Raw genomic sequence first — 25532 nt, 5'->3', positions numbered from 1 at the left:
GCTATTTTAAGGTTCACGGTCCTCTCGATTAATTTGCAAGACAAAAAAATATTTTAAGAAAGGAGCCTGACGAATTAGATACAACTCATTAATCTTCCAGCTGAAGTAAAGAAGGAAACTTTTGTTAAAAGGTTTATCTGAACTCCATGAGGTAAGATAAGTTCCAGAAAGAACCTGTTCCTTCAGGGTCAGATGCTGTGCTTGGCCTGGTAATGGATACAATAGAAAGAACAGATGAATCAGCATAGAACCTAATCTAGATATTACAGAGAGAAGGAAAGTAGCCTTTTCAATGCTGCTTTTATTGCATGCAAATAGGCTTCTCTCTGTATAATTCCAGTAAGCAGGAATTCAACTCAAATTCAGTTGATAAATTTTTGGATGAAAGTGTGAGCCGGTGAAATGAGTTTGTACTTTTTAAGCAGGTCTGTTCTCTAAGAGTTCCATTTTCTTTTGTAAAATAATTTATAATAGTCTTTCTACAGGCTTTATTAGTTTAAGAAGCATTCTTTCAGAACCACTTTTGTGTATAGTACTTGTAAAATTGGTGTTAATGTTAATGCTCATAATAAATATATAACTACATTTTTTTTTGAATTTACAGTCACAGATTTCAAAGGAGTAGACTGGCCAACAGCAAGGGAGACAAGTACATCTTTTTTTCTTTTTTAGCAGTCTAGAATACCAATGTCCCTGATCACTTAGGATAGCTGAAAGCCTTCACTTAAAAGACCAGTGTTCTGAGTTCCAGTTCTCTGCCTTTACCATTGGATCACTCTCTATTTCACTCAGAGGAATGCTGAAAAAAAACCTCTTCCAAATGGACATGGAACAATGCCTCAGAAAAATAGACTCTTAATAGAAGGATCAGCTCTAGGAAGACCGTAAGTACATTGTTCCTCTTTTTCCTCTTGTGTTTGCCATAGACCAAGAAATATATTAACAAATTTGGCAACCATATAGCTGCAGACTGGAAAACACCTTCAGTCTCTCCGTCATGGAGAAAAAAATGATGTTCTAAATACATTTTCATTTACAGCAGTGTTCAGGGTCCAAGAGAAGAGAAAAGCTGAGCGACAAATACTCAAAGGGCAACACATGATTATAGCTTTAGTTCAAGCCACTACCTAATCTATCTGCCATTATAAAGAAACAGTATGTTGCATAGCTGCCAGCACGTATACAAGCACAGGTCAATGCTGTACTCATTAAGGGGCTGGGTAGTACATCTGCGCTCTCTGAATATATTTTACATGTAATGTACATTTGTGTTTAAGAAGTGATTTGCCTAGTGAAGGCTGCTGCAGAATCATAAAGAAAAGCTCAGATCTAGATTTGCCAAGATCTGCTGAGCTCAGATCTAGATTTTAACTCCCCCGAAGTTTAAGGAAATTCAAATCCAGGACTGCTGCCTTGAATTTTGTCTAATTAGAATGCTGGTGTCCTTTGGTTGTAAACTCATAGGCACACACATGAGGCTACAGTGTAGCATCAGTTAGAAATTTGATGGTGAGCATTTTTTTCTTGTTATGCAAAGACCAGAACTCCTGTGTAAGGGCATTTCTTTGCTTCAAGCTCCCATGAATCATCCCAAGTTTTAAGCTTCATCTGACGTGCTGGATTCTGTGTCTGTTTCTGTACTAGACTGCAAGACTTGCTCCCTGTCTTCCTGTAATAAACATATCATCATAATAAATGGTCCAGTATACACAAATCTCTGGTAGAACTAGTCTCCTCTTCCAACAAAGGGGATAGACAAACTGATGAGTTGAAAGTACGCGGATGGTTCTGGGGGATAACAGCAGTACTTTCAAATACAGTCCAAAGAGATTGTGAAGAAAACTCTGGCTGAGGAAATGGAAACTAACAGGAGACTGAGTAAGATTAAGTTTGAAGAATAAATGAAAAAAATAGATGAAGTGACTGTTTCAAATTGTTTTAGAACACTGTATTTGTGTGAAAGTTTTTCAGAGGATGGAATGACACACAGCCAAGTGACAGGCATTGAAGACCTTAAACCATAAAATGAAATTTGGCAGAACCAGCTAACTGCATTTAACTTACACAGCATCTCCGGCAGCACAGCTAGACTGATTAGCGATAAGCATAAGGACTTCAGAGTGGTCGGATGGACACAACAAAGTTGATAAAGGGACAGAGGTACACACTGGGTCTGGGAACTTGTTGCTTGCTAACCCCAGAGGAAGCCTTGGCACCTTGTTCCCCAGAACTGATGATCCAAGAGAGATGCTACATGTCACGTAAGCTAGAGAGGGTCTTTGTATTGCAGAACTTTATATAGCAGAATGGAAGAGATGTCTATGGTACATCTGATCTAATAAGGGTTTTATAAAAGTTTACACTATCTGAATGTGACAATAAATTCCATAAACTCTGAAAAAAGTGGTCAATTAAGGGCATGAGCTGCTGGTTCTCATTTTCGGCAAATAGCTAACACTTTCAGATGGTTTGAAAAGAAGAAAAATAAAGGAAAAACAAGAAAATCTTCACTTGAAAAAAAAAGTAGGGGTCTGCAAATCAACACCAGTCAAGAACCAGGACCAAAGCTATCTCAGGCTGTTTTAGTATGTGCCAGTTACTAGGGACTCCCCCAAACCCTTTAGCAACTGAGGATGGGTATCCAGTAAGTGGCCTGTGCCTGCAGGGATGCTTGGAAGATTAAAGCTAGAGTACTCTTCCCCTAGCCAAGATAAAACAGTACTGCAGGGTATTAGAACCACAGTCTACTCCTGATTAATGGGCTACAAATACTGATGAACACAAGTGTAGGGGGGTAATCAACTGCAAGGAATAGTTTTCATTTTTGCCTGTCTGAAACACCTGCCATCTAAAATGAATTATTTATTGTGGTTTTTTTTTACCCTACCAGATCAACTATTTACAGATATTTATTAAGAACCACAGACTCAAACAGAATGTGATTTATTACCTACTACAGCCTGTTGCATAATCATAGAAACACAGAAAAAGAGAGCAAGGGTCAAAGAAGGCCCCCTAGTTCATGTTTCTGCCAAGCCAGGCTCATCAAATTATTATACGTACGGTTTTTCCAGTAGATATTTTTCCGACTTGGTCTTAACAACAGTTAAGTGATGCTGTGTTTCTACAACTATCTTCACAATCTATTCTGGCCTCACCATTAGAAAATTCTCCCTTAGTGTGATCTGGCCTGTTATTTGTAAAGCAGAAGAAAATACAGTTCTCTCCCTATCTGTAATAGACTTCTATGCATTTGAAAACCTCTTTCTTCAGTCTCCCCTATCCCAAACAAAAATGATTCTTTCAATCTTAGTTCCTGCCTTCCACTTTCATTACTTTCATGACTTTCCTCTAGACTGACTCCTTCCAATTGAATTCCACTTCTTCTAAGCACAGTTCCTCAAATGAGACACTCTAGCTGAGTAGTCTAGCTGTGATTTTCTTAATGGTGATCAGAATAAAAGAACCACTATGCTCTGGTTAGCTTTCACTGGCCTGTTAGAAGTAACCCATAAGTTGATTCAGAGTTCATGTTTTTCCTGTTTATAAATTCACAACTTGTTCGCCCTTTGCAAAATGGTGCCATGTTTTTGGCTTGTTGAGCCTGTAATCCGCAACAAGATTCTTTTCTCAGGTCTGTTGACCAACTAGCTGCCACCTAAAATCCTTTATTTGTGAATTGTTTCTTCCTGCCTACAGGTTGAGCCTCACACTTCCAACTTTTTTTAAACCATTTCTCCAGTTACTCAAGATCTTTTTGAATTCTAATGCTGCCCTCTAAACATTCTCCCAGCCCCTTCTAGCTACATGTCTTCTACAAATATAGCAAGCATACTTCCTACTCTATCACTCAGGTAATTAACATTGAACCCAGGATGGGTCTTCGCACTGTAGAACCTCACTTAAGCAACTACTCTCTACATAAATGGTCTGACTGATTTCTCTCCCAGTCATCTAGACCATGTTTTTCTAGCTGGCTTATGAGAGCGTTGCAAGAGACAGAGTCACAAGCACTAGCAAAGTTAAAGTGTATGACATCTACTTTTCCTTCTCCATCTACAAATCCCATTGGACCCTTTGAGAAGAAAATTAGAGAGGTTTGACATGATTTGTTCTTGGCAAATCTATGTTGGCTGCTAGTCATTTCCTTATCTTGCAGTCATATAGTTTATTTAAGCATTTGTTCCAGCACTTCTCCAAGAATGGAAGTTTCGCTGACTAGCTTATAATTTCTCTGCTCCACCTCTCTTTAAAAGATTCAGCCTTCAGAACTTCTCAAAGCAAAACTGTTAGACCTTAGGAGGAAGATACTTAGGTCCAATTGTTTTGAAAGATAGCCTAAGTCCTGCTCTAGCTCCTTCTTTCCCTACTCTAAGCTAGGAGCTTGTGCTTTTTGTATTATATTAATGTCACATCAATAAATTGGTAATTTGAGAAAAAGATAAGTTGTGCAAAACAAGGCAGTCAGCACTTTGGCTTTCATAAGTATCTGTTAAGAGTTTTCGCTGAACACTGAGTACTGAAAAAGTACTGAAAAGATTGAAAACATACATAAATTATATAACATGTGCTTTACAGAGAAAAAAAATGCTGTTAATTAGTTTAAGGACTGAAATGGATAAAGTCCATACTCCTGCAAACCCAGGCAGGCACATCACCTTGTCCCATCACGAAGGCAATAAAAGCTCAGCACACCTGCTGCCTTCGGACTGTGCCAGACAGAGAGAGATTTGGCTCCATGTGCATTAGGAACTGGAGCTCCTCTTTCCTGAATCAGGGATAAGAAGAAACAAAAAAAAATACCTGGTGCCTCTGTTGTGGGATATGGGCTCTTTTCTTCATTTTCATTGGGCTGATAGTCATCTACGTTGATCTGAAAGAAATGGAAGAAGAAGTGGCAAAGCCTTTATCAGACAAGAAAGAGGGTTTTCATTCCCCCACAAACCCAGGCTGTTCTTGCCATCACTGCACAGAGAGCGGTGGCTGGCAGCAGACCTTGGTAGCAGGCGGCGACTCTCCATCAGCAGTGATCGATTTCAGCTCTATTTTCTCCTCCTTTGTCTCCTCCTCCACAGCTGCTTTTTCTATCTCCTGTTTCTTTTCAGGACTAGCAGTCCTAACAATTTGACAAGATAAAAAGCAAGCAATTACAAAGGTGAAAAGCTGTTTCCCTTTCAGAAAGTTCACGTAGTACAGCACACATTAAGAACCACTCAGCTGGCTGGCATGTCCGACCTGAGCCTAGCCTACATACCGATCCCACCTTTTAATCATTTGCAAAGGCAGGAAATTGATCTAATTCTCTGCAGCATCTTTTTATTTTGTAGCTTTCTCACTGGCATGTATTTCTTTGTGTGTGCATGTGGGTGGTAGACAGTATGTGCCTGTGTGTTTGTGCACATGCATATTCTAAATCTGTGACCAGAGATCTTGTCTTCATTCACACAGTTCTACCCAATGACAAAAGCACGAACTTTCTTCAGCCCAGAGTTTGTGATCTACCATTAGGTTGCCTACCAACTTTTCTGGGGTCACAGTTTGCCCCTTGCCCCACTCCCAGAGTCGTGGAAACCCTGCTGACTGGTGTGCGGTACAAAGCAGAACAACCTCCTCCAAACTGCCTGGAAGAGTGAATAGAATTAAGGAGCTGGGGAGCAGGGAGAGGCTTCCCCGCTGTTGGCAGCTGGGAGTGAAAGAAGCTCTACACCCAGCTCACGCCTCCCAAGAGTCTGCAGAAACATGAAGAGAACTGAAAGGAGGAGAACAGCATGTAGCGTCAAAGAGAAAAAAAAAAGCTGAATCTTGTGTCATGGGAATGACAATCTGAGAACGTGCCTTGTGGTGCAGAGCAATCAGAAGGTAATAAGGAGACTGAAATGGCATTATCATACTGACACCCTTTCATGCCTTTTCTCCACAGACACTCTGAGAGCTCCTCTGTCACCCAGAGCTTCTTTCTTCTGCTCAAATCGTCACAACTGTGGGGACTCCCAACTCTGAAGACCTTTTTGTCTTTCAGTTTCAATTATTTTATTCAAAACATTATATGTAAATAATTATTTATATATGTCATATATATGTATTTTTATGCATATATTCTCAGAGAAGCTATACTTAACATGCATACATAACCACACATATTTGTGCAGAATGTGTGTGTATACACACATACAGAAATGCATGAATATGAATGTAGATATGTGTATACATATGGGTTTACCTAGCTAGTTTTTTCCTTTCTTTCTCCTCTTCCTCCTCTTTCTGTGCAGATGTTAAACTCTCAGCATCAGCAAGGTTGTCCACGGCAATGGCCAAAAATACATTCAGCAGGATATCTGTGTTCTATTTAAAGAAAACAGGCTTTGAAAACTGCAGAACAACATTGTACCAAGGGTGTCTTGATTGAAATTTTTTAGCAAGCTGTCATCACATCTCCTGGATTTTCCAAACTTCCAGTCCACACAAATGTTCAAGATGTGCATATCCAGTATGCACAAACCTACACCTTCCATCCAAATGGCCAACACACGGTATGGAGTTTCCATATCGATATAAAACATCCAAGTCCAGACTTGAACACTTACACTTTGGTTTGTGGTTTCTCAAAAGAGTGTCACTTAGTTCAGCAAATCCCATCGAAGATAAGGGGAACTGTCAATGTTCTGCATCTTTGACAGCTTAGGTCATTTTTATTAAAGCACCTAAATACATATTCAAAAACTTCATAATACTAGTTACCTCAGCTTCTTGGCTTTAGCTTACGTACTCAAGTTGTACAAGCTCATTATAGGCACTCCTGCAGACACGAGTGGACCTAGCGGGCAGTAAGCATTCCTTCGGGATTTGAGGCATTGAATGGACAAGCACGTAACCCTACCCCTACTGTTTCCTAACAGACCACATGCGTGGAAGATACATTATCAACCAGGCTTGCATGGGCAGCTGAAGGGTAAGAAATCACAACTTCTTTCTTGTTCTGTCAGTCAATGTTCAGTTCTCATGTTACAAATCTGAACATCAGCTTCTTCTACAAATTCATTGAGAGTGGGTCTTATTATACCCTAATAACTTTATTATAATAATAATTTCCAGTTCAAGGGTTAGTCTTGAAGTATAACCAACCCACTCCCTGGGCTTCAGGGACTAATGGCTCCAGAGCCAGCCAGCATGCAAAGCTAGCTCACATTTTCCTTTGTACTTACAGAGAGATCCAAATTGTACCTTTTTTTTTGAGCTGTCAGGCAGACTGTCTCACTTGACCTTCAGATAAATGGAATTGCACCATCTCACTTTGAAGAGAGGGCATGTAGGTCAACTGAAATGTCAAATAACAGGGTTTGAGAGATCTGAATTATGAGAAAAGGCCAAAAGAGCTGGCTTTGTAGAAGAATCAGTACACAAGAAATGTCACCTCTGACTCAGGAGGGCTATTTATTAGCGAAGAAGAAACTACACATGAACAAATCTGGAGCAAACTGAGATATAGAACAGAACTATAGTCATATGTTACAAACAAATTCTTATTAAAAGACACTCAGAGACTACTCATGCAATGTGCTTTGTACCTGCTGGGATATGCACAATGTCATCACTTCACCGTGAAGCCATAGAGACTCAAGTTACTTAACACCAGCTCAGGCTAGTGCATAACAGAGCACACAATCTTCTCTTTGTACACAAGGATTGCAAAAAGTGAAATGGAACATGGTTCCTCTTAGTTTATACATGAGTTAATATATGATCTCACATAGATCAATTGTCAAACATATGTTACTCCTATTATAGCATTTGTATATAGCATATTGTAGATTATATTTTTGTTCCACATAAGGTTTGGATGAAAGCACATGGAATATATTGCTGAAAAGGCAATTAAAGCAAAAATACTCAGTAAGTGCAGTACGTAGACATAGCGATTAGTTTCTAGAGAAGGCAGAGAAGAAAAACTCATGGGGGGAATTAAGGGGAATAAAAAATAAAACCACTAAACATATAAAGTTACTAAATAAAAGCTGGCATGTGGAACTGGCATGTAGCTGGCTCTTACAACTGTTTATGAGCTTTAAGGCTTAGCACTAGCTAAAATTAAACAAACTTGTTTAACTTTTGGCAGTGCAAAGCCAAAATTCAGTCCTCAGGAAAAGGTAAAGATGTAAGGCATGAAATTCATTATTTACTGACATGACAAAGTAGTAAAGGATGGCTTTAAATTCAGCCTGAATTGGAGAAAGATAACATCAAAGGATACAATTTCCACAGATGAAGAGGATGATGAAGTAAATACAGACCAACATTCCTGGAAAAGAGGGGCCGCCATAAGCCATGATCCCATCATACATCACCGAATTCCAGTCCTCCCCAGTCAGGATCTAAATGACACATTCCCACCAATAGGGATACAGTGTTAGACCACACAGAGAATTTGAAAAACCTATTAACACAAAGATATCTTACTGTCCTACAGACCACATCTTCCCCCCAGCTGTTGGGCACTCTGGAGGTGCCCCTGTAGAAAATATAAAGAAAAAAAAAAAAAAAAGAGAGAATGCAAAGTGGGCTTGTCATAAGTGCTAAGAAACCTGAGATGTCTCCTTGAGAACTGATGCTTGAAACCAAAGAGCTATGCAAGACAACTCTGTTCAGGTCTCCCCACTCCTCCCAGGCATTTCTCTCCCACATGCTGACTCTTTCAGACAGGCTGTGCAAGCCATGGCACTCAAGACAGCACTTAGTGCAGCCTTCCCTTCTACTTCCAGGTGCAAGTGCAGTCATGATCCTGATGCTCTTGACTGAAAATAGCAGTCAGCTTAAAGAGCATATGATGTTTCTTGTGGTGCTGTGGACACACGTGTTGTCCCCAGCACTGTGTGAATGGAGAGCACTGCAGGGGTAGGCTCTGGCATGCAGGTGCTGCCCAGGAACATGGCAGTGGCCATTCCGTCACCCTTCCTGTTGAGCACCGGAGGCCTCGCTGCACACGAGGACTTCCAACACTGGGAAGGAGAACCTCTGCTCCGACAGCACAGCCCGCTGCCTGTCTGTTAATGTTGTTAGCCTAATTTCCAGTCTCAGGCACTGTGAGCCTGCAGAGGAAGGGTGCAAGACCTGCTTTCTCCCTCTTCCCCAGTGCGAGCACAATGTCTTGGCCTCAGCAGAACTGCTCTTGCCCTTACCTGAAACACAGTGAGGAGGGACTGGGGGAAGTTGTCAAATGTACTCCTTCTGGTCTGCATCTCATCAAAGTTAAACTTGCCCCCAAAGAGTTGCATTCCCAGGAGAGAGAAGATGATAATGAAGAGGAAGAGAAGCAGCAACAGGGATGCAATGGAGCGAACTGAGTTCAGGAGTGAAGCCACAAGGTTACTCAGTGAATTCCAATATCTGGGAGAGAAAAGAGATGCAGTTAAAATTTCTTCACTCCAAAACAGGTGCTCATGGACTGCAGAGGATATTGGTTCAGACTGCCTTCTGCATATAAGCAGGCATTTCCAAACACCCTGTTAGGCAGTGAATCATTGATGTGCTTCCCTAAGATAATGAGACCTACTGCAGCTAATGAGTAATTTTACCACCACGCATGTACATACACAATTCCCTCCACCCCCCACGACACACACACACCCAGAAGATTATTGCAGCACTCTCCATCTAAGGCTCTGCAAATCTTCTATCAATATACGGTGATTAGTTCTTGCTGCTTCAGTGAGTTACATTCTCACCAACCTCATTACAACACTCACAGATGTTATGGCAGCCAGAATACCTCACTCTAGAGAATGGCCTGTAATAACTAACAGGAACAGATGGGGAAACATTTTGGATGCAAATACAGACTTGTCCAAAAGCTAGTGTGCGTGTATATGCACTTGTGCTCATTCATGGATAGAGGCTGCTAAGCTTCCTGTAACTGAGAAGAAAGAGGGAGATATTAAAGGTCCTTCTCCCTTTTCAGTGCTTGTTTTATATGGACCCTAAAAGAGAGACTCCAGATCTACATCCGTAAGGTCCTGAGCTCCCTTCAATGTTGGGTGAGCAAAGTATCACTGCCTCTTGGGTAACAAACCTACAACACTTCCTAGGCAGGCTATGGAACAGGCCTTAGCAATGGGTTCAAAGACAGCTGGCCTGGACATTTCCAGAATCCCCAGGGCACCAAGGCACCTGCTGATCACAATGACCAAAACCGACACTGTATCTTGTATCTTCCTTTTAGCATCATTTCATCCAGCCTACCACCATGCTTTGTGCTTCCCACCCAGACAACTTTCTCTGCTCCCTTCTTCTAAAGCCTGTAACAGTGGATCTTTCTTTCTTTAAGGGATTCTCAACTTCTAGACATATTTTCCACAGAGACAGAAGTTCCATGTGAGAAGGATGGCAGACATGTCTAGTGCTTCACTCCTCTGTGGAAGTCAGATCCTTCAACATAGAAATCTGTCTGTTCTGCAGGCAGTGTAGTCATTAGAAACAAATGCACTTAAAATCCCAGATAAATTAATATTCCCCAAAAGTCAAGGTAAAAACAAGGCTTTCCTTCTTCCATGGGAGACAGGAATGTTAGAACAGCCCAATCAGTTTGTAAAGGTTAGCAATCTGATCTGCAGAGGCACTCTGCCAGGTCCTCTGAAGTTCAGCAACTAGTTCATCTCCAGAGGCTGAGCTTCAAAGAGAACTGTGATGTTTTCCCTCCAGCCTAGTTTCAGCACTTCATAGAAACTAAAATGCTTTAAACTTTAACTGCAATTAAAGAGATGAGCAATGTAAAACTACGGAGTAAAGGTAAAGGCATGGAAGCTGCAGGCTCAGTGCTACCAAATGTTCGCATTGAATGTGCAACTTAACAGCTCTCTGTGTTTGCATTTACACTTTGGAAGTATGGGGGACTAAAGAAAAGGGGATGAATTTATTCCTGATGGAACCTCCCTGGCTTTAGCAGTCTTATACGGGGAACTGAGAGGGTACTGAATATCTCCCTAAGTAAGTCCTCTGATGTCTGCCAGGACACACATTTTCTAGGTCTCAATCCAGCAATGCCCTTAAGGGCACAGAATAATGTCACCACAAATGTGAATAATCCCAGTGACTCACTTGAAGCTTAGATGCTTTACTATCTCAAAACATGCCTGCACAGACTTTTATGAGATCTTCACTTCTTATAAGTGTCTGAGACTCTTTTGCTTCAGATTCAGCTTTTTATGCAACAATGAAACTTTAAAGCATTTAACTGAGATGATCTGGTGATAAGATTCCTGCTATTTCATCTGTGTTCTGTGTGCTAATTAGAAATACAGCATCATTGAAAAGCAAGCAAATTGATGCTCCCCCCGCAAAAAAAGGAGAGAAAAAAATATTAAAGGAAGCAGGGCTTGACTTGACTAAAAAGCGGAACTAATGGAGATCTTATCTTAGTGTCCTAGAAGCCTGTAGTTACCATATGTCACTCTAGCAGGTTGAAGAACCAGCTGCAAAGAGAGATCTGGGGTGACTCAATAAAACACAAGCTTCTACATCAGGAATGAAGGGAGCCCAGACAAAGAAAGAATCCCTGACCACTCCATGCTCTTTTGTTAATACACTACAAAGGGGTGGGGAGTGGGGCACTACTGCACAAAATCAGCGATTTTGGACCAGTCAGCACAAAATAGGAGATACAAGAGAAAGAATCGCTGCTTCATCAGACTTCTAGGAAAACAAATGTGTTTCTTGACATCTCCCACTTGAGCAGCTCAGGTCCGTGAAGATGCCAGTGCATAAGTCACTGTGCCATTCCACTGAGTAAGCCATGAATATGTTCGTGTTTTAAAAGAGAGGAATAAGATACAGAGCAGTTACATGGTTTGTTCAACATCTCACACAAAACCAAATTGCAGAACTGGATTAGAACCTAATGTGTTTCCTTGTTCTCTTCCCTCTCCACTTATTGCCTTCCACTATGATTTTATGGTATTGGCAAACGCAGAGCTTAAAACAGTAGCAATAGCTGGCAGGCTCCTTGTAGTAAAGCTTCCCACACTGCTTGTCCAATATAACACCACTCTGAACGTAAGTACAGGAAAGGGGGTCCTGTCTCTCTTCCCCAAGAGAGCAGAGAGATATCCACAAGCATTTAGTGGGGGCATTTGGGTTTAAAATATTTAATTTCAGTATACTCTTGTGAATAAATTGATTTATCAGCAGGATATAATGGAATAAATATAGGGACTTATAAAGCATTAAAGAACCGCATATAAAGAGACAATCATTTATCTTCTCTCAGCAAAGGAAGATTTTCTGGACAGCCCTGTAAATATTAAGGACAATAAAATAAATAGATTATTTTGACCACTTGTCTAATGCACAGGAGGAAACAATTCTGAATAGTACTTATGATCTTGAAAGAAATATTCTTGAAATTCTGACCGTGGTTTTCTAAAATTATATGTTGTTCATCCGATGGATGGGATGGTATTATGGAGCTTTATTCATGCTTCTGCTAGAAGTGCGTGTCTCCTTAACGCAACCAGAATTTGTTTGTGTTTGATACTCACCACGGAAAATCTACACAGAAATATAAACAATAGGCTACATATTGATACATACTCACTAGAGTAATTTCCCTGCTTTGTGCCATTTCCATCCCCATTGTATGTCAATATGTTACTGCTTATGAATATATATTTGACATAAACTATTATACTGTCATGTGTCCTACCCCTCCCACCTTTCCAGGACTGTATCTTTCTGTACCATCATTGCCCTACAGTGACATAGTCTACCAGCACTGATAATGTCAGTGTCACTAAATTACCACTGTGTTTAGAGCTGAGTGAATAATGAAAGAAAATGTATTTTAACAGAGAACCTCAGAAATAAAAGCTAAGCATTAATGTTAGAACATTCTCTCCTGCAGTCAGACATGAGTGGGCCTAAAGTACTGCTTGCTGACTTGCACTAAGGCCTTCCTCATGAGGGTGAACTTCACCCATGCAGGGGAAAAATCACGAAGAAAATTAAAAAACACAGATAAATCTGAGACTACTGCAACCTACTTGCCAATATTTTAGGAACAGGAAAGGAGGCAAAAACCGATTAATACATTATTCATTATTCCTGAGCTCTTACTGCGCTTTACACATAGGCCTCTGCACAAATTACAGGACATGCACTTCAGATAACATTTACTGCCATGTAGAACTGTATTGTACTTCCACTGCAGGATGAAGATAAATGTAACTAGTCCTATGGCTGGTTGGTTCCTACATTCAATCACTGTCAGAAGCTTTTGTAATATTTGAATATACCAATATCTAAACCTTCCTAAAGTATGAGTGATATCATCTTAATATTTGCCTTTTAATTAGAGAATTCTCCTAACTAGATTATATACTTTGTGTAGGAGAAAAGTGCTGAAAAAACAACCACCTCTTCAGGATGCTGTGCTAATTGTTATGTTTTTAGAGCTGTTGGTGTGATGCCCTGGTGTATCTGATCACTTAATGCCTGAAATAGCTATTGGTTTCCCCAGGAACCAAGCCTGGAACTCAGTGATGATAACTTTTGGACCCAAACATCCAAAAACCACAGTCACCAGATCAGAACTCCCCACTATTTCTAAAAGGGCAAAGATGCCTTCCTTGCTGAAAACTCTTCTTAGTTGGAACATTTTTCTCTCTCCTATGATCACTCTTCTACATAGACCATTTTTATTTCTTTTGATAATTGTAAGCTTGATTTTGCCACTGTCTCTTAGATTGCAGACTGATTTTCTGTCTACCACCTGACCTTGAAAGCCATCCACCCTGACAAAGAATTCAGAAGCTTTAAGGGTAAATCTTACATGTTTCTAGAATCCAAGTCTGATTTTTTTTTCTGCCTCAAAACTCTGCCGTCTTAACAATCTTCTAGTTCTGGTCATGCTTTTGTCATGCTTAGTGTTTTTTATCCTGAGTTTGTGTGAAATTTCTTTTGGGAGGAGTTCAAAGTGATTCCAGGGACATTTTCATAACCGAGGCTTGCAGAAGATTCACTCTTTCACCACCTTAATCAAGCTTTTTATAAACACTGACTGGCATCCATCCATGTGGGAAAAGGCCAGCCTTGTGCTGCACTGGGGACCACCTTGGTAGGTTTGTTCCAAGAGCTTCCATTTGGGCAAGTCAGAAGCTAACCTCTCCTATGACTAACACCCAAGCTGAAAAACCCTGCGAAATCTAGCTAGTGTTTTGGAGATGCCTAAGTCCAGGAAGCAGCTCTTATATAATAGGCACACTTATGCAGAAGATATACATACAAGGGAAAGGAAAAAGAGGGAAAACTGGACACTGGAAATGTCTGGCTTCTTCCCAGAACCCCTCCTAACACACTGCTCCTTTGAAGGAGAAGAAAGGCTGGCAAAATCTTTTGCCTTTAGCTTTTGGTGTTGACACTATCTACCTCTCAGGACACTGCTGAGTCTCCCGACGTTGGCACGGGCTCCTCAAATGTTTTTGCTCAGAACAGTCTTTCGAGCACCTCTCTATCACCATAAGGTCATATAAAAGATGACAAGGCTATCTGCTCTTTTATTTTCACTTCTTCTTTTGTAGGCAACACTTAAAAGTCTAAGTTCAGCTCTTCTATCCCCACAATTTTCAGTTAAATGAATCTGCTTGTTTTAAAGTGTCCCCAACCTGCTTTGCCAGATTTTGTCCGAGTCCTTGCCACCTACATCACAGTCATGCAACCCTCCCCACCCAGCACCAGTCTTCAGAGAACGGAGGCCATAAACCTAGTACTCTCACTATCCAATTTAATGGTAGAAAAAGTGAAAAGACAGGCATGTGTCTTCTACCATGTGTTGTGCATTTGGAAGCAGCCTTCCTTCATTTCCAAAGATGCCCTCCAAGAAGGAAAAAAGTACCTTGTGATTTTAAATATTCTTAGGAGTCGAACACATCTCAACACCGAAATGCCCAGCGGTGACATGATCTTTGTCTCAACCAGAATTGTTTCCAGGATTCCTCCACACACAATGAAACAGTCAAAACGGTTGAAGAGGGACACAAAATAGGCCTGGAGACCAAGGCTATACATCTTCAGCAGCATCTCTGCCGTGAAAAGAGCTAGCAGCACCTTATTGGCAGTGTCTCATGAAAAGGAAACAGAAACACATTAATGAAACTTAGACAGAAAAGCATCATAGCCAACCATCAATCCTTGCCTATGAGAAACCCCTTCTGGGAATAATCTGAAAGAGCAATCTCAACTAAGCTTGGGTCAAAGAATGACCTTCACACTGTGGCCATCTCATTCTCAGAAATGTTTTACAAAGATGCTTACAGGCTTATGTATCACATATACAGCTGTGATGTATTATACAACCACACAACCTCCATGGCAGGAGTGTGCCTTCCTGTGCACAGCCTCCCCTCATACTTGTCATCTGCAGATGAGAGTGGGAACAGAAGAGCTGCTGTGATACCTGCTGTTGCTTAATTAAGCCTTTCAGCTGCTCTTACCTCCAGTGAGGACTCAGCTGTTCTGCAGACAGAGAAGAACTTTACAAATCATTTTTTCTTCCTCACCTCTCTAGTAACTAGAACTTATCATTACTTGCTATTTCAGGGGAACCCGTGGAGGACCTGTGGCTCCCAACAGTCATCCATAAATTGGAATTTCAACCGATGCAGATATATGTAGTATAAGCTTCTGCTGTCAGCTGCACCCATTGAAACTCTGCCTCAGTTGCAAAGTAGGAACCTATGCATTCCCAGAAACCTCTCTTAATGCAGGCAGGTTTTTCACTGTGAAATTTAGTTTCTCTGCAGACAGAGGAGTATCTTCGCAGCTGTGTAATACTCCTTTTCACTATGTGGCCATCTTAATGCATCAGCTCCTCCCTCATTCCTCTTTCTTGATACTGATGTTAATGAGCAGAACCACTAGCCTCTCCTCACCTTGGACCTCAGTGAGCCAGTCTGGCTGGTTGTAGTGTTCAGAGGCAATGGTAAGAGTGTTGAGAAACACAAGGAAGATCACCAACCAGTAGAAAACATTGGACTTGACGGCAGCTCGGCATTTTCTTCTGCAGAATCGATTCCATCGGCGCCAATAGCGGCTTGAAAAATTAGCAAAGAAAAAGCACTTTTCAGAAGGGGCTTCTTAGTCTATCGCAAATCTCTCTGTCAACTCTAGTCCAGATTCATTGTCCATGGCTAGTAGAGAATAACTTTAAAGTTAATCCAGAGAAGTATTCCTTAATTTTTATCCAAGTCAACAGTTCTGGTCATTTTTCCTTTAGCTACAGGAATAAAGTTAGCCCTAAGTCAATTTGAAACATTTAAGGATGAATGAACCTCTTCAAGCAAGGTCTTAATCCGATTAAGACATCCATCACCACTACCCTGTGAGGTCTTTTAGCCCAGGTCTCACAGAAATCATTATTCTTCTTGTATTTAATGCTTGTGGCCTGAAATGGGACCTGTCCCAGCATGAGCATAGCTAATGAAAAAATGTTCACAGTCTACTATGGACCTTGGGATAAAACTCTTAGAAAGATGAGGTCAAATAAAACCTCAAGTGAGTTTCCAATATTCAGCAAAGCTCAGGACCAGGTTGAAATCTGAGGGCTAACTATGAACAGAAAACCAAAATTTAGGGGACCTCAGCACCACAGCTTCATGCCTGGAACTAAGGATACCATTTGCTAATCAACAGACCTTTTAAAAGTTTGCCTTCCGTGAGCACATCCCCTTGTGTCACTGATTTCTGCGGGTAATTACTAACTACAGAAGATATTTAAAGCTAATTACACACCTCCTACTCTTCAGAATTTAACTTGCATAGCAACCAGTTTCCAGGCAACACTTGCCACTGTATAATAAAACTAATAGTTTTATATAGATATTATATACACATAGTGGTTCGTGCATATGTATATGCTTGTCTGTAGACACAGATACATACAGAGCATTACAGGACAAAAGTGGAAAATTGAGGGGAGAACTTCTCTTTGATATTATTTCCAGTGATAAATTATGACTGTGCTTGAGGTGAGGGTTCAACACCTAGATAAACTAGTGCCAGGCAATTTGAACATTGCACACCTCTCAAGAATTTTGCAGCAATTTTTATAAGATCCAAGTTGTTTTTAGCTATGCAGTTTTTTATAGCATCTAGTCTAGGAAACCCAAGTTTAGCCAGGGTTGTGTGTTTTGCAGTGGACTGGGAAAAAGAAATAGTCTTCCCAACATTCAAAAAATGCTCATATCAATTAGGCATTCGTGTTATGATCCCACACACCCTGCACTATTGATCCCAAATACTGTGCACTAGTGTACATATATGTGACCACGTGATGATACAAGTTGTTTTCTCATGCTTATACCTACACAGTAATGCATGGATGACAGGAATGTGATCACTTATGTAACTCTGTACATATACGCATATTTATAGTATGTATGCACTATATGGATTCCCAAATTTACATTACTGTTGTTACCCAGACAAGTTGAAGGACAGTTACCCAGTTGTTCGTCCCTGTTACTGTGAAAGTTAATTTACTTTTTTATAAAGTTGACTTCTAATTCCGAGTTACAGCTGGGCTCCTACTGAAGAGGTAGGAATGGACTGTGAAGACAACAAGCAAGCACCATGAAGTCATTCAGTCCTTCCAATAGAAACACATGAACGATTAGCCTGGGACTGCTTCATGTCAGCTATAAGACAACAGAGAACTGAGCACCACCAGAAAAGCTCCCAGTCTCATATGGTGAAATGAAGCATTCTACAAATAATTTGATGATGCAAATCTCAACAGTTGAGAGATTTAAGACCAGGCAGAATAGAGTACTGAAGGCAGTGTAGAAAACAAGAACTTTGAGCTGATAGGGTTGATGCTGATGGACATAGGATGATTAGTCAGACCTTTTTTCTTTTATATTTTATGGCTCAAGTCTTTTAGGTGGCAATTAGATTCATACTCCTGAGTGAAATGCACTCAAGAGTCCCTGTACTTTGCTTCACTGTGAAACAGAGAAAAATGAATGTTGATTTGAGGGAGATGAATAATTTCTGGCACACAGATATAGGAATAAAACCATTAAAAATTAAGGGAAAAAAACAGTGGAAACTAAGAACATAAAAATCTGCTTTACTTACCTAAACTTAGATTTGGAGATCCGATGCCTGAAAGATAAGAATTGCCATTAAAATCTCTAAATCTGTCCTGTCCCTCCCAAGCTTTTATTAGAACAGTTATAGAAGGAAACAAAATTAAGCACAATTGATTTTTAACAGATGCTGATTTCTTCTTGAATCCCCTGTAAGTCACCCTGTACATTGGGAAGGACTAGGATTTATTGATATCCAATTTTTTTTCTACCAGTCAGAAGCAATAGTCCTGCTGTGATTGGATCCTACCACATGTGGACGTCAGAGAAATAGCCCTTCTCTTGGATAAAAGCCTGTCCTAATGGTAGTGGCACTCTGCATCTGCTACCAAATTTATTTTTCAAGCCTGACTCTTTTCTTTTAGTCACTGGGTTTTGTTCTTACATTAAAATATGTACGACTTTATATACACAAACTTCTTGCTGTCACACATCACTTGTCTCTTCAGGATGTATAAACACATTATGCTACTATGGGGAAAATAATGTTGTGGGATTTTTTGTTTTTTTTTTCCTCCAGCAATTCAAGTAAAAAGATTATATGGTGGATATTTTCGAATTTATATTCTAACATTCATTATTTGTTGTTATCTATGTAAAATGTTTTGGATTCAAATGGGGATGAACAGCTGTGGATTCTGAGGCTATCAATGGAATTCTGGCTGTTAAGCATTCCTGAATACTTCTCCTGCTATGTATGGTTAAATAACCAATTCCATGCAACCAAATTCATTTACCTAAACTCACTTGCCTTATATATGAAGTCAAAGGCAAAGTGGGAGTCAGACTCCATTTCCCTAATCACTACATGACATTGCTTGAAGTACAAACTACAGGAATTTTGTACCCTTTAGCCATCTCTTAGCATGTACGCATTGGTTCACAGAGAGACATCAAGTTATGTGGCTGCAAAGGCAAGAGTCTGTGGTATTTAGAAGGCCGCAAAATCCACCACCAGTAACAAAAGAAATGAGAACTTGAGGAGTGACTATCAATGAGATATTTCTGCTGAGCTCAAGTATTTCTTAGGGTTCCCTTTTACAATAGGAAAGTGATCATTGTTGACAACAGTCAGAAAAGGTCTTCCTTACCCGCTTAAAAATTGATTTGCTGCTAGCAGACATGGAAGATGCAATTCTCAAAACATCCAACACTACTTTCTGTAGCTATGTTAAAGAATGGTCATGTCCCTGTTTGACATCAGTTGACATCAGCTGCTGACAAGTAATCAGTGATGGGTCAGTTTCTCTATATGGAAGAGATTTTAGCGATAGGAACATTTCACCAGCAGATGGTCAAAAAAAAAAAAAAAAGGCCTCTACACTGAATACATCTTTCTTGCGGTGTCACCAGCAGCAGTCTAGGCCGCACACGGCAGCAGTGTGGTTACAGACACACACAAGAACTCTTTCAGTAAAGAAATAATACGGTGGCTGAACAGAATGCTAAATTATGTTGCAGAGATAAGGATGCCTAGCAAAGCACCTACAGAGCACATCCTTCAAGTCAAGACCAACTCAACAGCCTCACCAAAGAGAAGTCCTGTTTGAAAAACCCTACCTACTAACTGTAATAGATCACATCTGCAGGTATTGGTAAAGAAGGATCAGACAAATCCAGGAGAAAGAGTTTAAATGCAAGAAGAAAGCAAAAGGTGGGCATTGGAAAGGAGATTGTGAGGATATTCATAGGAAAGGGTTGGAAGAGACAGAAAAGGGCAGGGAAAGACAGAGAGAGAGAATACCATGACTCATATGTTGGAAGGCAGAGGATGGCGAGCATGAAGCCCTCTGATGACCTCATGGGCTGAAGGTTTCCCAGTATAGGGAGCTATGTGGCATTTAAGGAAAGTATTTTATTTATTTTAGCAAAAGAGACGTAGCAGGTGTAGTACTCAATATGCATGTCATAATTATAACTTTGGAGCATTATGAGCTGCAGCCAAGTGCCTTCACTGCTCCGACAGGTTGGCTAATAAGTCCCCCCGCTCCGCTTCTCCTGTCTTACTGCTAAGGCAGAAGGCTTTATCACATGTGGGCGTGCTATATATAGAGAGAACAGGACAAGGAAGGAGGAAGAGATTTATATTTAGAGGTAGAATCCAAGAGTGAAAATGAATTTTGGAAACATGAATTGGACAATAATTGTTTCTGCAAACATTATGTTCTAATCTGAAACACATTTTTCAAATGACCCATATCATCTTCTGTCCTTCTGAACCCACTTAACTATGTAATATACAAACATATTCTTACGCTATTGCTAGTGGCAAATGGCAGAAACTCTGGATTTGGGACCTTGCTGTAGCTTCTTTGTGGCACTCCAAATTTGCACTTGCCTAGGATTCAATGTGGACCAGTTTCTATATTGATGAGTTTAACTACTGATCTGCTGCAACCCTTGAATCCTGGGAGCTTTATGGCACTGTGAGAAAGAGAGCTTCCCCAGTTGTTGTGTACAGGTCTGGAATGTCTTGACAAACTGCATTTTAAAATTATGCTATTAGAATCTATAAAAAAACCCATTTCAGAACACTGTTAAGAGCTTTTATCATAATTCAGGTTATCTTTTAGAAAGAAACAGAACAAAAAAACAGTCCTTTACTGTTCAACTCATTATCTTTTCAATTCTTTAGACTTCTAATCTTACTTAGCTATGCAATAAATATAGCCAGGACAATGAAATTTAAAGATTTTATCAGTATAAATTCAAGATAAGCAGCATAATTCATATGTGGTGAGTTATCCCTTAAAGTCTTCATTTTTCTGGTCATGATGTACACTAGAGAAGAGAAATCAGGCACTTGCAAAGGTTGTGCAAACCTTTGATATCAGAGATTGAGGACATTTTTTGTAATTATACACACAACAAACAAGAACTCGGAAAGAATATTGTAGGTCTCCAAACATCATATAAAAGACATGTACAGTTGTTTTCTGTATTGATATTACTACATGTGACCATGTGACCATGCAATTATTTGGCAGGCTGGTCACGAAAACTTACAAAATCCTTTGGGTACTACTGAAAGCTCTCAGAAGAGCCCTGACCCAGAAAATTCTCTTACAATGCCTCTAAATTCTAGCAACTTTGGAGATACGTCACGTCCAAAGAGCTGCATTGTGCTCGCCAGAGATTTTAGAACTGTGAGAACAGAGTCCTGTTGTGATATTGATTCTGCTTTGGTGCGATATAGTGCATTCCTGCTGTTACTGGTCAAGATGCACAAGTCTTTGGAAAGCACTTTTTTCCTCTCTGTCTCCCTGCTGATGGAGGGAGAGAGAGAAGAATTCCTCACTTCTAGTCAGGATGCTGGAATCCTTGCAAAACAGAAAAGATGGTCACCTCTGGTCCTTTTCCACACATTCATGGGACAAGAACATATAGTGACAAGACACTTCTAGGAATGCATGCTTCAGTCCTGGTAATCTCAAAGCCTAATTAAGTGTTAGGGCTAAAGTCTTCCCTCAGGTATATCTCTGAGAATCACAGTGAAGCACCTGCTATCCCGTGCATAATGCAGTTAACACAGGGCTGTTGTATAGGGATGCACATTGAAGAGCACGCTGATCTGAATGGAGTGAAGCAAGTTAAGAGAAATATGATTGCTGACCAGCAGCGATAAAAATCTAGAAAACCACCCCATGAGAACTGGATACATCTTGCTAAAAATTGTGGTGGCTTGTTATCCAACAAAAACACAACACTCCAGAACCTAGTGGATAATCCTGTTCTCCCTGTGTCAAGTCACGGCGAAGGCCTCTCAGAATCTGAGGTGGCAAGAAAACTCCTCCATAAGGGCATACCACTGTCCTTCAGACACATATCTAGGGCTGACAGTGATTATCAAAAACAATGTGCCTATAATAAAGGGAAGAGAATTTTCTGGGTCAGGGCTCTTCTGAGAGCTTTCAGTAGTACCCAAAGGATTTTGTAAGTTTCATGACCAGCCTGCCAAATAATTGCATGGTCACACGGTCACATGTAGCAATATCAATACAGAAAACAACTGTACATGGCTTATATATGATGTTTGGACACCTACAATATTCTTCCCGAGTTCTTGTTTGTTATGTGTATAATTACAAAAAAGTCCTCAATCTCTGATACCAAAGGTTGGCGGAACCTTTGCAAGTGCCTGAGTTCTCTTCTCAGCATGTTAGCTGAGGCTAACACGAAGGGGCTCATCCTGTGTGTTTTTTTCAGCAGTAGTTTCAGAGCTTTTGGCAGAGATTTCTTACATTGCTCCTGATGTGATGGAAACTTTGGTCTTCACAGAGGGACACTACATCCTCATTAGCAAAAAAAAAAAAAAAACAGCAGCAAAAGTGGCAAATGACAAGCATGCAGGCAAACTGACTCCTTCCTCCTTACCACCAGCTCCCATGCTGAGTGTTGCAAGAGCTGCATAGGAATTACTTTGCCAGCCAGAAAAACAACAAGGGAAAATCACTGATGGTTCAGCTGCCAGGGAAAGCTTTCATTGTTCATAGGATGTTCAGGACACTGTGTTTCCAGTTGTAAAGTTCATACTGCTTTATCGTTTTAACCCTCTTTGGTGAAAATGTAATTGAACTGTCTGCCAATTGTATGGAAATCCCGGCCAAGGTGAAAATGCTAAATGGCCTATTGTTTCAGTGAAAGCAGATCATTCTAAGCTCTCTTTCCTTTATAGCACAAGTGCTTCAGCTTTCTGATGTGGCTCCATGGAACATCAGTTTCCACAAATGTCTTTCTTTAGCTAATACATATGCATAAAGGCAAGTCCTATTGTGGCACTTCAGATCTGTATGGTTGTGTCAGAAAATTAACATCCTGGTTGTACTGGAAGATTACATACAATGACAGTCTGCACTGGACAGACTTCTATCGATTGTAAGCAACAGCTCGTTCTCAGTAATCTAAGACCTGCAGAGCAGCAACCACAGAAGCTCAAAGAAACTGGGAAGTCTATCGGGAAGCCCTGGGTATAAGGTCTTCCTTACCCAGGTATATAATGCTGTTCTGTATAAAGAAATCCATTATTCCTAGGCCTGGGTTTATCGTACTGATACGTGTTGTAGAGGAAACGTATTTCCTTATTCCAGGGACAACATAGGTTTAAAACTGTGACACATAAGAAGTTAAAGGTCCACTTACAAATGTTGTCCTTGAGGATAAAAGCTGTTGCGTTTCTAGTCCAGGGCAGATGTCAGTGTAATATAAGGCAACATCATGACAGGGACGATACAGTGGGGAAGCAGTAGGATGTTTTTCAGTCTCCTGCACAACCTGACAAACCACTTTCCAAATGCACAGTATCCCTAAAGCCTGGTAAAGCTAATCCCTGTCTTAGGAAAGGAACTACTGTCTGCTGCAGCTCTCCCAGTAGCAGCAGCATTATATCAGAGGTGAACATGATATTTTGTTGTTGTTGTTTTAGTTCTAAGAAACTGAATGTATGCAGTAAGCAAATAGAGAAGGCCTTTTAGATTCCTCCTGAAACTCCTTCTGCTGGTTTGAAGACTGGCATTGGTCCAGAGAGCACAGCTGATGAAGGCAGTTTCTATAGCATAGATACTATAGAAGTAAAGGCTTCTTTGGAGACAATTCCTCAGTAGGAGATAGTCTGTGTCCAAGAGGTACTTTCCTGATCTCACATAGCATATGTGTCTAAGAGAGCTGAGAAAGGCTGTCAGGGAAGATCTCCAGTTCCAAAAGAGATGCTTGAGCTTGCTTTCTCAAGCAGATCTTTCTGTCATTCACAGACCCTTTCAAAGCTCTGCAGCTTTGTGTAAGAATAGAAAGAACGGCCAGTAATTCTAATTTATCTTCAATATAAATCTTTTTTCTTTTAGATGCCTGATCATTTTCTCCTTTTATCATGTGCACATTCTGATGGCAAGGTCAGCCTGTTCCATGATGGGGGTTAAATACTTTTCCATCCTAATGCCACTAGATAAATAAATGTATCTGTCTTTGACTTGAAAGCTCCCCGTTGCTTCAGTCATGTTTAGTTGCAGCTTGCCCGGTGCAGTCTATGCTCTTTGGAAAAAAATGTGTTTATAGCAAGAAAATGGGGACTCAGAGCCACTAAGTGATTTTATCAGGCTGGTAAAAATAAAAATTCATCTAAAATACATGAAGCTCATCAATCCAACAAAAACTTGTCTGGCCATTTCAATTGCAAAACCAAAATCCAGAGGGCAGATGACGGCTCAAAAGTCTGAGCCTAATCTTTAGCTGGAATAAATAGGGATGGCTTGATTACAATTCTTAATGTTCACCGAAAGTTACCAACATTAGATGAGCAAATTATTTGAAAAGCTCAGGCAGCTTCGCACAAGAATCATACCTCTCTTTCAGCAATGCTGAAATTATTGGGCCAATTCTGATGTTCTTAGGTTTCACACAAGGCAAATATTCATTCAGTGAAGTTCTGATACACTCATTTCATATGTTCCAGGAGGAACTTTGGCCTATAGGATGTTTAACGGAAGATGAGTAGGAAGATGAGGAAGATGAGGACTTAATACTTTCAGAGAAAGGCAAGTTCTTCCTGTTTTTTCTGTCTGAGTTTGATATAGTAAACAAAACAAACCAGAAGAGTCTAGGCCTTAAAATTCAGGGCAGATTTGAATTTACACTTCCTTGAGGAATTTTCAGCTCCACAGATTTGAAGCAGACACTTTATAAAAGCAGGAACCATGGATAAAATTTGTGTCAAAGTCCAGACATTCAAATGCAACGATACAGCCATTAGTTTTCCTGGTTGGAAGAAGTCCATCCATCTTCTTGAGATGAAAAGCAATCTCTGTGGGGCCTTGAGAATGCAGACTGTCCTTGTGAAAAGAGTAAAAAACCCCTTCTCAATAACAGACTCCAACTCCCTGCTATATGCTACCTATTTTTGAATGAAGTGGCAAGAGGCAAGGAAACTGTCTATCATCTCCCCGAACCTTACATGTACTGCTCTGGTGAAACATAGGGTAGCAAGGTACATGGGTATAGTGATCACTGTGCCAGACCACAGCACTCTCATCCTCTTGTGGACACGTTGGTCTATTTTAAGCGAAATCTGTTCTAAGCCATGATTATGTTTAGAGTTGGGTTTAACTTCAATTCTCCTGGCTACATTCCAGCTAGAATTAGTTCTACTTGCCAAAATTCCCCATGTAGTCTCAGTGCAAAACAAGTCATCTCTCATACAACTCTTTATACATTTGTGCCTTTTCTATTTGTGTTTTTAAACACCTATCACATCTAACTGTGAAGGTGGTTGAACTCTTAACACTGTGAAAGCAAACCATGCATATAAAGTCCATTAAGTGCTTTAGGATCCTTTGGAAGTAAGGACATTAAGTGAATGTAAGCTGCAATATTAAAAATATATGCAATTTTATAGTAACAGTCACCATTGTG

The 25532-nt window shown here is 40.3% G+C and overlaps 1 protein-coding gene across 1 annotated transcript in view; it reads right to left on the bottom strand.

Annotated features, from left to right (window-relative positions):
* The window catches only part of CACNA1C (calcium voltage-gated channel subunit alpha1 C), a 427407-nt gene that overhangs the window by 87441 nt on the left and 314434 nt on the right, over positions 1-25532 (bottom strand). The window contains exons 11-18 of the mRNA XM_088521659.1: positions 18121-18147; positions 15915-16075; positions 14879-15104; positions 9174-9381; positions 8249-8369; positions 6221-6335; positions 4996-5116; positions 4804-4873 (exon numbers count right to left, since the gene is read on the bottom strand). Of these exons, the coding sequence (XP_088377785.1) occupies positions 4804-4873; positions 4996-5116; positions 6221-6335; positions 8249-8369; positions 9174-9381; positions 14879-15104; positions 15915-16075; positions 18121-18147 (1049 nt within the window). The remainder of the gene's footprint in view (positions 1-4803; positions 4874-4995; positions 5117-6220; positions 6336-8248; positions 8370-9173; positions 9382-14878; positions 15105-15914; positions 16076-18120; positions 18148-25532) is intronic.

This window comes from Tinamus guttatus, unplaced genomic scaffold, assembly GCF_059628265.1.
Source record: "Tinamus guttatus ecotype Peru unplaced genomic scaffold, ASM5962826v1 Tinamus_guttatus_pri_ptg000125l, whole genome shotgun sequence".
NCBI lineage: Eukaryota > Metazoa > Chordata > Aves > Tinamiformes > Tinamidae > Tinamus > Tinamus guttatus.
The sequence above is the reverse complement of the archived record's forward strand: the minus strand, read 5'-3'. Positions and strand labels throughout refer to the sequence as shown.